General features: G+C 41.2%; 1 protein-coding gene across 4 annotated transcripts in view; it reads left to right on the forward strand.

Moving 5' to 3' along the window:
- Positions 1-388: 388 nt before the first annotated feature.
- LOC140497524 (oxytocin receptor-like) overlaps positions 389-13,709 on the forward strand; it is a 232,729-nt gene continuing 219,408 nt past the window's right edge. For 2 of the 4 annotated variants that reach the window (XM_072598596.1, XM_072598598.1), the window contains exons 1-2: positions 389-623; positions 968-2,328. In XM_072598596.1, the coding sequence (XP_072454697.1) occupies positions 1,389-2,328 (940 nt within the window). In that variant the 5' untranslated portion in view covers positions 389-623; positions 968-1,388. The remainder of the gene's footprint in view (positions 624-967; positions 2,329-13,709) is intronic. The other 2 variants (XM_072598597.1, XM_072598595.1) reach the window with 2 other exon arrangements.

Genomic DNA, 13,709 nt, shown 5'->3' on the forward strand with positions numbered 1-13,709 from the left:
TTTGGTTGAATTAATTCCCAAATTCATTACACTATGTCCTCTTTGTTTTTTAAACCAGTATTTCAATTATAACATCATATTGAGTAAATTCCCCTGATGACAACCATGATGAGTTGTTGATTTAAAAAAAATCTTCAGTGTATACTCTAAGAACTGCTTCTCTATCAAATAAAGCCGTCCCGCTTGCAAACAAATCAAATAAACCAAGAACTGAAGAGAGATGCAGAGTTCTTTGCTATCCTCCTGTGAAATAAATATGTTTATTAGCACGTTAGGGGCGAAAGCTGGGTTTTGGGAGAATCTGGCAATCTGTAGCCTCTTTGCGCCCCTTAGCGGACCAAGCTGCTTGATCCCAGCTCTTGGCACTGTAGGTAGCTAAGCCAGCGCCGGGTGCTTCACTCTTGTAACCACTGCTTCCTGCAAGAGACTCCTTGGGGCTCCCTTCTCCTCTTGGTTCATCTTAAAGCTGGACAGCCTGGCAGAAGGACGCAGGGAGAGGCTGGAGGTGGAGATTTCCACAGGACTGAACCTAAGCCTGGGAGATTCAGTCTTGGAAAGATGGGGAAGAGCAATTTCCTAGAGGAGAAAACTTAGGGGCACTCGCGAGTTTCCCCTAGTAGCAGGTAGGAGCACTGGGCACTTGGCTAAAGAATATTGGAGGTGATAGGGCAGAGTGACCAGAGAGGAAATATAGGGAGAGGGATGGGAAAGGTTTAAATAAGCCTTCTCAGGAGGCTTTCTAGAGGAGACAGGGATGCTCCGGGAAAGGTTGAAAGCTGACAATTGCCGAGGGCGCGGGCTGGGATTCTAAGCTGCCCTTCTGGACCCGGATCCAGCCTGCAGCGGATTGCGCTTTAGAGGTCTCACGTAGACTTCTGAGGGACTCAGAGGCCAGGGAAGGGCTGGAAGGTGGGTGGGAAGGGATGATACCGCGGGGTGCTCTATCTTCCGCTCTGTTTGATTACAGGTTAGGACTTTGGAGAGCAGCTGAGTCCAGCTCCTGGGGCTCCCCGTACTTTCTGAGGCTTTAGAGCGGAATATACCCTGGATCCTAACGCCAGCTCCAAGTTGGCAAGCTCGCGGGCGAGACCTCTTTGCTATCTGGTCCCCAGGAGAAGGAGGGGCGCGGGTAGGGACGGGAGGGGCAGGACAGCTGGGCCCGCGCACGCGGCTCCCCCTCCTGTGAGTCTCTCCTATAAAGAACGCTTCCCGGCTGGCCGCCAGGCAGAAGCAAGGAGCGGAGCGCAGCTCCCCAAGACGCGCAGCTGGATGCGTCTCGGCACGGCTCTTGGGGCACTTCTAGTAGTCTAAGCTCTATGGCCGGAGCCTGGGGCCGCGGGCTGTGAGCCATTGGGCAGGCAGTAAAGTCACCAAGACCCTTGCTCACCATGGAAAGCCTCAGAGAAGCGGCAGAACCGGGGTCCCTGAACTGTAGCACCAACTGGAGTCTGGAGCTCTCCAGCTCCAGGAACCGCAGTTCCGTCCGCGTCCAACGCAACGAGGCCATGGCCAAGGTGGAGGTGACCGTGCTGAGTGTGATCCTGTTTTTGGCGCTGACCGGCAACCTGTGCGTCCTGCTGGCTCTGCGCACCACCCGCCACAAGCACTCTCGCATGTTCTTTTTCATGAAACACCTCAGCATCGCAGATCTAGTGGTGGCTGTGTTCCAGGTGCTGCCCCAGCTGCTTTGGGACATCACCTTCCACTTTTACGGGCCCGACTTTCTCTGCCGCCTCGTCAAGTATCTGCAGGTGGTGGGCATGTTCGCCTCTACCTATCTGCTGCTGCTAATGTCTCTGGACCGCTGCCTGGCCATTTGCCAGCCGCTGCGCTCTCTGCGCCGGCAGTCCGACCACCTCTCAGTCCTTTGCACGTGGTTGGTGTGCCTAGTAGTCAGCGTGCCTCAGATCCAGATATTCTCCTTGAGAGAAGTGAGCCAAGGCGTGTATGACTGCTGGGCGGTGTTCATCCAGCCCTGGGGACCCAAGGCTTATATCACCTGGATCACACTGACTGTCTACATCATCCCAGTGCTGGTGCTCAGTGCCTGCTACGGGCTGATCAGCTTTAAAATCTGGCAGAATTTGAAGCTTAAGACAGCTCATGAGCCCAGAGCTGTGGGGCCTTTGGCCTCATCTGTTACCTGTGAGGCAGATGTTAGCAACGCGGCAGCCCTGTCTCGGGTCAGCAGTGTCAAGCTTATCTCCAAGGCCAAAATTCGCACCATCAAGATGACCTTCATTATTGTCTTGGCCTTCATCGTGTGCTGGACTCCTTTCTTCTTCGTTCAGATGTGGTCTGTTTGGGATCCCGATGCCCCTAAAGAAAGTAAGAAGGGGCAGACAGAAGGGTGGGAAGGTTCATCTCTCCTCAGCTATGGTATAAACCATAATCATAGTCCTCCTGCCCTTCTGGTTTTGGTGGTGACTTTAGCTTCTAGGTAGAAGCTGGAAGAGGTGATGGGGTGGTCAGTGAGTCTAGAACATCCATAAGTGTGTAGGTAGAATGGGAAGAATGAATATTCAAGGGAGGGACTGTGGGGAGCTGTTGTCTGAAGAACTTCCTAGACTTGAGGGGAGAGGATGGTCCTTACAATATCTAGCTCTGATTGGGGGAACAGAGAAACTAACCGTTGCTATCTCAGAACCAAGTTATCTAATTCCCAGATATTAGATGACACCAACACAAAGCAGGCATCTGGGCAAAATGCTGAGGTATACTCTATCCTTCCTGCAGCTTCCTTCCCCTTAGCCAAGTGCTGCTCTCTCTCAAGGAGAATGGGGCAGAGTAATGTATCACAATTCTTAAGATTATAGATTTAGAACTGGAAGGGACCTTAGAAGTCATCTAGTCCATCTCTTTCCTATTTTTTTTTACAAATTAGGAAATTGAGGCTTAGATAGGTTAAGCAATTTGCTCAGGTCACACAGGTAAAAAACTTTAAGCCATCCAATCTTCTTTCCAAGATAATTTGTTAAAATTTTCTGAGCACATGGGTACCTGATAAGTCCTTACCCTCAACACTGAACCTACACTCCCCAAAGCAGTCACACTTTCTGCCAGGGCATGTGGCTTCATTCACTTCATTGGGCTGTTTGGGGGTGAATGAGTTAGCTGCTTTGTATATGTGAGCTTCCAGTCAAATATTCTGGGAAGAAAGAAACTGATGATCTCTCTTTAGCTGTTTGGCTTTGGGCCAGTTGACCACCTAGCTGCCTTCACATACATAAGCATATGTATGCATATACATGTGTGCATATACATATACATATAGATATGTATTAGCTATTATGTGTCCTTCAACTTTATTTTTCCTCTTAATGGATACACAATAGAAAAAAGAATTCCCCTCTCCTACTGCAGAGTATAGGGAAATGTATTAGCAAAGGGGATTTTAGGTCATGGTGGTTTCCTTTGCTTCTCCGACTTTTATTTCCCCCAAAGAAAACATTGTGTGCCAAATGAGTTACGCAGGGTGTTTCTCTAGTTTTCAACATTATTATTTTATGCATAGTGTTATGAGAAGAATATCAATGCAGACAGAAATCAGGATGAATGATTCTACTAATGCTATGAAAATGAAACTCCTACCTACTTACCCAACACTTTTCCTTTAAAAGTTTTTTGTTAATTTTTTAATTAATAAGTATCTTCTCTTCTCACCTTTTCATTCTGCTAAAAAAAACCCCAAAACACTTGTAATAAATATACATCATGAGACATAATAAATTTCCACATTTCCCTTGCCCCCAAATGCATCTCATTCTGTATCCTGAGACTGTTACCTCTCTGGAAGAAGAGGTGAGCACAGATCATACTTCCTCTTTGGTCCTCTGGGATCATGATTGGTGGCAAGGCAGTGGGAGCTAGACATGAGTGATGTGGAGGGAGGTGACCAAGAGCCAGCTGCCTACCTAGACACAAGAAAGCTACTGGGTCAGGGGGACAAGCTGCCCAGACTCAGTCCTCAACAGGAGAGGATGTGAGGATAGGCAGTATTCTCTGGAAAAGGAATTCCTACTTTCAGTCTAGAGCAAATTAATTTACAGAAGCATAAGCAGTAAATTAGATCCTAGGTCAGGAACTATTTATACCCAAATGACCACATGTGGATTTTGTGGGTGGTCTTTGGTGGTCATAAGTGACTGAAAATGTAACCAGTAAGAATACTAAATGGCATCCATTGCATCCAGTCTAGGAGAGGATTAGAAAGTGCTTAGAGGGAATAATAAGGCAAGATTGCAAAACCATGGAATTCATTGTGAACAGAATAATTAAGTTTTACAGGCAGTGCTGGGAAAAGTACACTGGATTTCGAGCCAGATGACCTGGGTTCAAATGCTGACTGCCACTTACTGCTTGTGTGCCTAAGGAAAATCACTTATCTTTTATGGGTCTCAGTTTCCCCAGTTATAAAATGAGAGAGTGGCAGCATGGGGGAGCTAGCATGATAGAAAGAACAAATCCACTAAATCTGAAGACAGAGGACATGAGTTCAAAACCCACTTCTGTTATTGTAAGACCTTGGGTAAGTCATTCCTCTTTAAAGGGAGGGAGTTAGACTAAATGACCTTTAAGGTCTCTTGCAGGTCTAAATCTGTGATGCTGTTGTCATTGTCATCTTGAAAATTAATAAGGGTGACTAAGTAACTGTGAAACTAATAGGCTTTCTCCCCTTGCCCAGCCCCCAGTCTCAGAGGTTGAAATAGAAGTCATGCTTTGTTTGGGGAAGCCTAACAGATAGCATTTCTTCATTTAGGACAACTCATCTGCAATGTGTCCCACAGTGGAAGCATTAGAACAGTGAAGGTAATGCATAGAACCCTGGATTCCATTATTGGCTCTGACACTTACTAGATGTGTGATCCTAGGCAAGACCTTCTGAGCCACAGTTTCCTCATTTGTAAAATGGGAATAATAATGTATTATTTGTCCTTCCTATCCTACTGAGGCAACTGTGAGGAAAGAAGCTTACAAACTTAACAGCACTATGTCAGCTTGAGTTACTATTATTGGTTTACTGTATTTTTCCAGACTTGTGATTTCCTCAGTGGGAGGAATTCCATTGCCAAAAGTTGGCAATTTATTTGTAATACATAGTTTTCAATAATTACTTGAGGGAGGAGTGGGAGAGGTAAGAGGTTAAATGACTTCTTTTAGTGGCACAATTATTAGTCCAGTGGGGCAGCTAGGTGGTGCAGTGGATAGAGCACCACTGCAGGAGTCAGGAGGACCTGAGTTCAAATCTCACCTCAGACACTTGACACTCACTAGCTGTGTGACTCATCCTGGGTCATCTCCAGTCATCCTGATGCATATCTGGTCACTGGATTCAGATGACTGGTGGTGGTGGTGATGATGGTGATATTGGTGGATGTGGCGATGGTGGTGATGACGATGGTGCTGCACATAATGATAGTGTGTCTCTAGCTCTAATTCTGCTTTCTTCACTTTGCAACTCCTCATGTTTAAAATCTTCAAAATTATAATTTCTTATATTCTGAAATGCTTTTATGGCACTTTTTGTTTAGTCATTCCCCAGCTCTGGGATATACAGGCTGTGCATGCTTTTCCCACTAGTATGAATAAAGCCACGAGGAATATTTTAGCCTGGATGGGTCTTTCCCCTCCCTTTAGAGTAATATATCTGACATTTACAAAGTACTTCAAAATGGGGGAAGCCTTTTGCATAGATTACCTCACAACAGTCATGTGAGGCAAATATTTTTATCCTTATTTGTACAGATGAGAAAGTTGAGGCAAAGAGAGATGAAGTACTTTAATTATGGTCACATAGCACAGCACAGCCAGTAGTACAGATAAGATCTCAGCCCAAGTCTAATATACTACAATATCATTTAGGGGATAGAGTACTAGACTTGGAGTCAAGAATACCTGAATTCAAACCATAGCTTACATACTTACTATGTGACTCTAGGCAATTCATTTAATGTCATTGCCTCAATTTCCCCTTCCATAAAATTAAGGGGTTGGAATTGAATGCTTCTGTGGTCCCCCCCCCCAACTCCAAATCTATACTCTTTTTCCTAATCAAAATTCATAGCCCCAATAAATGGAATTTCAGGGTTGTAGAATATGACTAGTTTCGTTAATTTAAGAAAATTAGCACTTATTAAACACCTCCTATGGGCAGACACTTAAAGATACAAAGAAAGGCAAAACCTAGTTAATGACCTTAAAGAGTTCCCACTCTAATATAGGAGGCAATATACAAACAACCATGCATAAACAAGCTGCATTTAGGATGAACTGGAGATTCGCTTAGAGGGAAGGTACCAGCATTAGGGAGAACCAGGAAAAGCTTCCTGCAGAAGGTGGTAAGGCTTCAGCTGAGACTTGGAGGAAGTCAGGGAAGTCAGAAGACAGAAGAGACAAGAGACTTCCAGGCATGGAGGATAATAACCAATAAAAATGAATGGAGGGGGAAGAATGGTAATGATGCAAGTGTCACTGGAAGGTAGATTATGTGGAGGGGAGTAAGATGTAAGAAGAATGCAAATTAGAATGGGGTCTAGTTATGAAATGCTTTAAAAGCCAATTAGGGAATTTCATATTTAATCCTAGTGACAGCAAGGAGTTTCTGGAAAGGAAGGTGACATGGTCAGGTCTATCCTTTAGGAAGGTCAATTTGACAGTTTAATGAAGGGTATACTGGACTGAAGAGGGACAAGTCAGGGAGGCCATTTTAATAGTCCAAGTGTGAGATAATGAGTATATTTAAACCAGTGAAATATGGAGCAAGGTTCTTAGGTGAGAGGATGAGGAGAGGCGGCTCTATAGAAGGTTTAAGGGTGGACAAAAACATTGGGAAAAACCGAGGTGGTGAGTTAATTTGGGAGATGTAAAAGGATTGTCTTGCTGTAGCGAAACCCAGTTGAGATTGTGTACCATAAATTTTTAGTGGACCCAGTCGAAGGGTTTCATGATTTTCTCCAGCTCTGTCTAGTAGCATATGAATAGGAGTGAAGACAGCAGAAGGTGGAGACAATCCAAGGCTGAGGCTTGGCAGAGCATTGGTGATAGGAAAAGTGGATGAGGGACTTCAGAGAAGAAGACAGTGAAGAATTGAACTGGTTCACCAAGGGATTAAGGTGGAGAAGAGAGGACAGTATGTAGCCAGTACAAGGATAGTGGTGTGAAAAAGAACTGAGGGTTGAAGGGATTGGGGATCATGGGGAGGATGAATGCTATGCTTAGAGCTTGTAAGGCACAGGGATAGATAGAATAATATAAGTTTATGATCAGACAAAGGAATTGCAGAGTTCATGAACATGGATCACTTGTGTATGTTGGCAAGATCAAAGGTATGACCATTTTTGTGAGTAGGTCATGGAAAATGAGGAAGTTGAGGAACAGAAGTTAGGGTGTTTGAAGGAACATCAATGTGTATATTGAAGACTCCTACCTAGTATGAGGGCAGGAATTGGGAAGGAGAGAAAGACTGTGAGTAAGTCACTGAACTCACTGAGGGGTTGGTATGCAATATTTATCAAAATCTTAACTGGGTGATCAATATGAATTGAATGAACCTTAAAGGAGAGGTTACTGAGTGATGGTGTTAGCAGAAGATATCCTGGAATTGGTAAAGGGGAGCACTACCAGGAGCAGTGAATTGGGAATTTGAGGAAAAGTACAGGCACTGCTGAAAAGGGTGGCCCGGAAGGGAGTCAGGTTTCAGTGAGTGAAAGAGTCCTCCCCCACTGATAGTGACTCCTTGAGGGAAGAGGCTGTTTTTTGCCTTTCTATGTATCCCCATCATTTATTACAGTGCCTGACATATAGTAAGTGTTTAACAAATGTTTATTACTATTGATTTTAAAGACAGAAAGAGTGAGAAAAGAAGCTTTGTAACTCTCCTTGTACTAGTTCTATTCATGTTTTGATCAAAGTCATGAGTGCAGCAACAGAGAGAAGGTGAAACTGGAATAATTGCTGAGAAGATACACCTGAGAAGTAGCTTCCGGTTCAACATGAGGAACCATCAGAGCAGTCCAACATGGGCCAATAGTGAGTTCTCTGTCACTGTAAGGGTATGAATAAAGGCTGGAAGCCGACCTGTCAGCACTGTCATCAAAGAAGCAGTGTGTGTGTGTGTGTGTGTGTGTGTGTGTGTGTGTGTGTGTGTATGTGTGTGTGTGTAAAATGAGGTTCATTATTTATTATTTTATTTTTTCCCCATTTACAAGTCAAGCAAATTTTTAGCGTTCATTTTTATAAGATTTTGAATTCCATTTTTTTTGCTTCCCTCCTTTCCCTCCTCTCTTCTGAAAATGGTAGGCAATTTGGTATAGTTTATACATGTGCTATCATGTAAAAAGAATTTCCATATCAGTCATCGTTCTGAAAGAAGAAACAGATCCAAAGGAAAAAGAACACAAGAAAGAATAAAGAAAGTGAAAAACTAGACTTTGATCTGCATTCAGAGTCCATCAGTTCTTCATCTGGATGTAGATAGCATTTTCCTTCGTGAGTCCTTTGTATTTGTCCTGGGTCATTGTGTTGCTGAGAAGAGATGAATCATTTATAATGGATCATCACACAATGTTGCTGATACTGTGTACAGTGTTTTCTTGGTCCTGCTCATTTCAATTTGTATCAGTTCATACAAGTCTTTCCAGGATTTTCTGCCTAGTATATATTTAAACATAATAATATATTACAAATATTTAATATATATAAAATAAAAATAGAAACATATAGAATATATTATAAGTATAAAGTATTATAAATACAATAATAATATTTATATTACTAATAAAATACATAATAAAGAATTCTTAGAAAATCATTAAAAAAAGATCATAGGGCTTACAACACCAGATTTAGAGGCAGAAGACTTGGATTTACATCCCTCCTCAGATACTTTCAAGCACTCTGTCCCTGAACAAATCATTTAATTTCTCAGTCTCAGGTTCCACATCTGTAAAATGGGGAAAAAAATAAGGTCTACTTCACAGGCTTATTGTGAGGATCAAAAGAGAGAATATATGTCATGTGCTTTGTGAACATTGAAATAATGTGTAAACATGGATTATTATTGTTGTAGATGGCTTTCCTGGGATCAGAGGTATTCAGAACTAGATTACCTTTAATACCCTTTCCAACTCTAAGAATCCATTAGAATAATAGCCTGGTCCTTGTGGGGTGGGTGTTTCTACCCATACAGGATGTTCTGGGGCTCTATATGAAGTTATTATGGGTGGTAATGCCAAGTTATAAAAGCTCTCAACTTCCTCCCCCTTCACTGGGGAGGTGTCCATGGTAGTGGTAAAGAAAATCAGGCTCATTTTTCATTTGCTTTCCAAGAGAAATCAAAAGCTTAATTCCTTTATCTTGAAGTTGCAGTTAGATGTATAGTGAATGATCAAGCTTCTTGGCTGAATCAGCAATTATAAATTATATTAAGTTCCTAGCTAATGTTTTAATTTTGAACTAGAGCCCCATCGCGACCTTGTTTGTTTTATTTTTTTCTTCTAAAAGTGCAATTTGAGAAATGGAAAAAAGGAAGGGGAGAGGGAAGAAATTTACTAGATGGGGATGTCCTGCATATTTTCCAGGGTTGGGCTTTTTTGGTTTATTTTTTCCTTTTTATTTAGATTGAGGAGAAATGGTGCATGGGCGGAAGGTGAAATTTTGGAGAGCCAAGGCCAAGAGAAATTCTATTAACAGATTCAATCTTAGAAATGTTTAACAAGTGTTTATTATGTACAAAGCACTCTATCTGGTAAGACATAGTCCCTTTGTAGCCAAGAATGCTTTCATCTGGGGCAAAAGTAGTTGGGGGGAGGTATTAGGGGAAGGGTAGAACACAGGCTGATGGGGGTAATTGCACTGGGAAAGGAGGAGGTTTGGCAGGCCAGAAGAGGAATCCCATGATGTTGGGATCTTTGAGTAGTGACTGTTCCTAACTATAGCAAAGACTAGTCAAAGACTGTGAGGCAAGGTATAAGACCATTGGTGTCAAGGGGAGGCTGTGAACCCCATCCCCTTCCAGGTGGTGGGCTTGGGTAAAGTTCCATTTACCCTATGCTGAGACACATGGTACGATGGAAAGAGCACTGACTCTAGATTCAGAAGATCTGGTCCAAATCCCACATCTGCATGATCCTCAGTAAGTACTAGGTCTCAGTTTCCTCACCTGTAAAATGAAAGAATGGAATCAGTTGGCCTCTGAGGTCTCTTCTGACTCTATGTCTACAATTCTAGGATACTAGTTAGAGCTCTTGTCATCCCTCAATGAGCCCATGATCTAGTAAGGTAGACATTTAAGTTGCTTCTTAAAAGATGGAGAGATTTGCCCTAGGTGGAAATCGGATGGAGAACAAGGGTTTGGAGGTGGGGAATCAGAATATGTTTGGGGATAATAAAGATTCTGGTTTGGTTAGAGCATAGAGTTAACACAATGCAAGATAAAACTGGAAAGGTGACTTGGCACACCTTGAATGCCAGGTGAAAGAATTTGGTATTTAGTCAGAAGGCAAGTGAAGAATTTTTTTTTAGTAATGTGTTGACAAAGTCAGAGCTAAGAATTATGAAGATTACTGAATCAGTGAGTAGGATAGATTAAAGGGGAGAGAGATTGGAAATAGGGAGATTAGCAAGGAAGTGATTGCTTAAGTTCAAAGGGTAGATAATGAGTTTGTGTACTATAATGGTGTCTGTAGGAAAGGATCGATGAGAGAAATATTACAGAAATAGCATTGAAAGGATTTATAAAAATTTTAGAATTGGAAGAGGCATCCGAGGTCATCTAATCTGACCCATTAATTTGGTCAACAGCATCAGTGATAACTGGTTACTCATCCTTTGTTTAAAAGTGTCTACTTATAAGAAATGAAGGAAGCTCATTATATTTGCGGCAATTCTAGTTGTTAAGCAGCTTGTCAATCAATGAACCAATCGCTAAGCATTTAATAAGTACTCTGTCTCTGTTAGGTGCTGTGCTACATGCAGGTGACTTAAATACAAAGAAGGAAATAGTCTCTACTTTCCTTATATCTTACTGTAGCATGGAGGTTACCTTGGGTTCTTGAAAGTCATGCCACTTGAATTCAAGCTCTGTTCTCTGGGAAGGCTTCCTCTCTAGCCCTCACAACTGACTGTATCTGCTTTCCAAAGACCAGTCTGGTTAAACATTGAGATGCTCATTACCAGTAGGCTGGTAATTTATTTATGCTGTTTTTTTTTGGTCATGGCAACCAATGAAAAAAAAGAAAAATACAAAATGGCCTTTGATTCTGTTTGGTCTCCTTCCACTTTTGCAGTGGCAGGCAGAGGGGAGGAAAAGGGGGCAAAGAATCCTAAGCTTGCAATTTTTTGACTATCTACTTTTGGAGGAATTAAATCATGTAGATCTTGACTTACCCTATAAACAAAACCAGAAGACTAAAAGCAAGTTCCAACTAAGTAGAATGATGGCTCTCAGTTTCTCCTTGTAGAGGCAGGTAAAGATATTGGTGGAGTTTGTTTTATTCTGTGTTCAGAGAAACATTTCATGGGACATTTGACTATCTTGTATTGTAGGGTTCATAATGGGCATTTGTAAAAAAGACCACCATGAAAATATTTTCAGTCTATATGCCAACATCTATTGCAGAACATGACTAAAGATGTGGAGGAATTTTACAACGAACCTGATTTAGACTCTCCGTATGAAATCAAAACATACTTTGACACTTTATGAATTCAATGCAAAGCTGAAAATAGATGCAGACTGAAAAAAATTGTTCGAAAATATGAAGCAGGAGGAGGGAATGAAAGAAATCAAACACTTGTAGATTTTATGGAAGCATCAGGAAGATGTTTTCTGAAAAAATAATTTAAATGTGTTAGATGCGGTAGATATTACAAAACTTCACAAAAATAATAGATTGAATGTGAGTAAAAAGGAAATGACTTATTTTTGATGTGAGGATCATTCTTGAATCATCTTTCTTTTACGTATAGACTACCGGCTAGATAGATCAAAGATCAAGCTTCATATGAAGTTAAAAGAAAGAACAAAAATGAGAGAAAGGATGGTATGCAATTAAAACAACTCCAACATTAACTACTTAAGCAATGTATTGAGACACAAAATAAGAAGTGGATGGAGTAAAGGGTATTGACACCAATTATAATAATTTTATACATGAATCTAACTTGTGAAAGTCAATTTTCATAGTGAGATCAAAAGAGCCCCCAAACTGCCTTAGTCAACAATCAATTGGCCTACTTGACAAGAGGACAGAGGTGATAATTATGGGCAACATGAGTTTAGAATATAGACTCTTATGTAAAATCTTGGAAATCTGAGATTATGAGCACTATTCCCCCATGAAACAGGAAGAAGTCTTGGAAGGAAGGCCAGCTGAAGGAAAGCTTGGGGAAATACCCAGCTAAATAAAGTCATTCCAAGGGCATTTAAGGTTGAAAGTGGAAAAAAGCACCACAAACAAATTAAAGATGGAAAAAATGTGGCATGACTTTTTTTTTTTATAATAAACTCTTTTGGCCATCAGATTTGTACTCTAATATTTCAACCCCTAACATGCTACTAAAAGAAATGGAAATGACACTGAAAGAAAATAAAGATGGTGGGAAAAACAACATGTCAATTCAAAGTATACCGACGAATATATGTGATAGGACATAATTTTCAGGGCATTGAGGTATTTGATTCTCAAGGTTATTTGAAAGTAGGAACACAAAATCTTGTACATTATCATTAGCAAAAAATAGAGAGTATTACTGATTACTGATACATTACTGATACTGATACATTACTGATACTGGTACAGTAAATTTTTCTCATCTTTATAAAATGTTTATAACCCCCTATATGAGATCAATAATCATCCAAAAGATTTTGACATAACTATCCATACAGCAAAAAATGGATGATGGATACCTCTTCTCCAGCTTATGATACATAATTGGGTGGACAAATGTCTTTCTCCCTCTTCCTCCTTCTGTCCCTGTCCTCCCTCCCCACCATCTCTCTCTCCTTCTTTGTCCCCTCCCTTGATCTATATAGACATACATCTGTATTTATTGATCAGTCTATATATACACACATATTGTATATGTACACATGCATAGATACATATATAGAAACATAATCTTGGACAACCATAAATATATGAGGAGTTGGGTCCAGAATTGTACAGAAGAAGAAGCTGGACTACCTTTGAGAAACTGAAGGTTATTTTAATGACACCAAGAATTTTGGAGTCCATTAAAAAATGGAAAGGCCCATCATTTAAATACCAACAATCTTCTAGAAATGTTGTCTGGCTGTGAGTCATGGAATATTATAGTTGCCAAAGAGCTGATGTTCAATATGTTTCAAAGGTCACTGGAAAGTGGGAGTCAATAGTAAGTATCTGCTAGTTGTGATACATTACAAACAAAGAGTTATGAAAAAGTGGTGCTGGGCATGCCATTGAAGAAATGTATGATTAAAAAATGATCACGTGATGTGAGGAACAACCAATTGATAGTCCATTTATTCCACTGTTATCCTCACAATGCAAGAATAATTGGGACAATACCTCATCCCTTTGAGTAGTCCCCTATGGCAAACTTATGGAAAGACAGACAAGAGTCACATAGGATGGGCAGGTATAGATGAGTTGTGTTCTACAATATGTTGTTGGAGTGAATGCCCATATTTGCAAAATCATAGATCCTTTGGAATATTATTTGTG

This window comes from Notamacropus eugenii, chromosome 3 (assembly GCF_028372415.1).
Source record: "Notamacropus eugenii isolate mMacEug1 chromosome 3, mMacEug1.pri_v2, whole genome shotgun sequence".
NCBI classification, from domain to species: Eukaryota; Metazoa; Chordata; class Mammalia; order Diprotodontia; family Macropodidae; genus Notamacropus; species Notamacropus eugenii.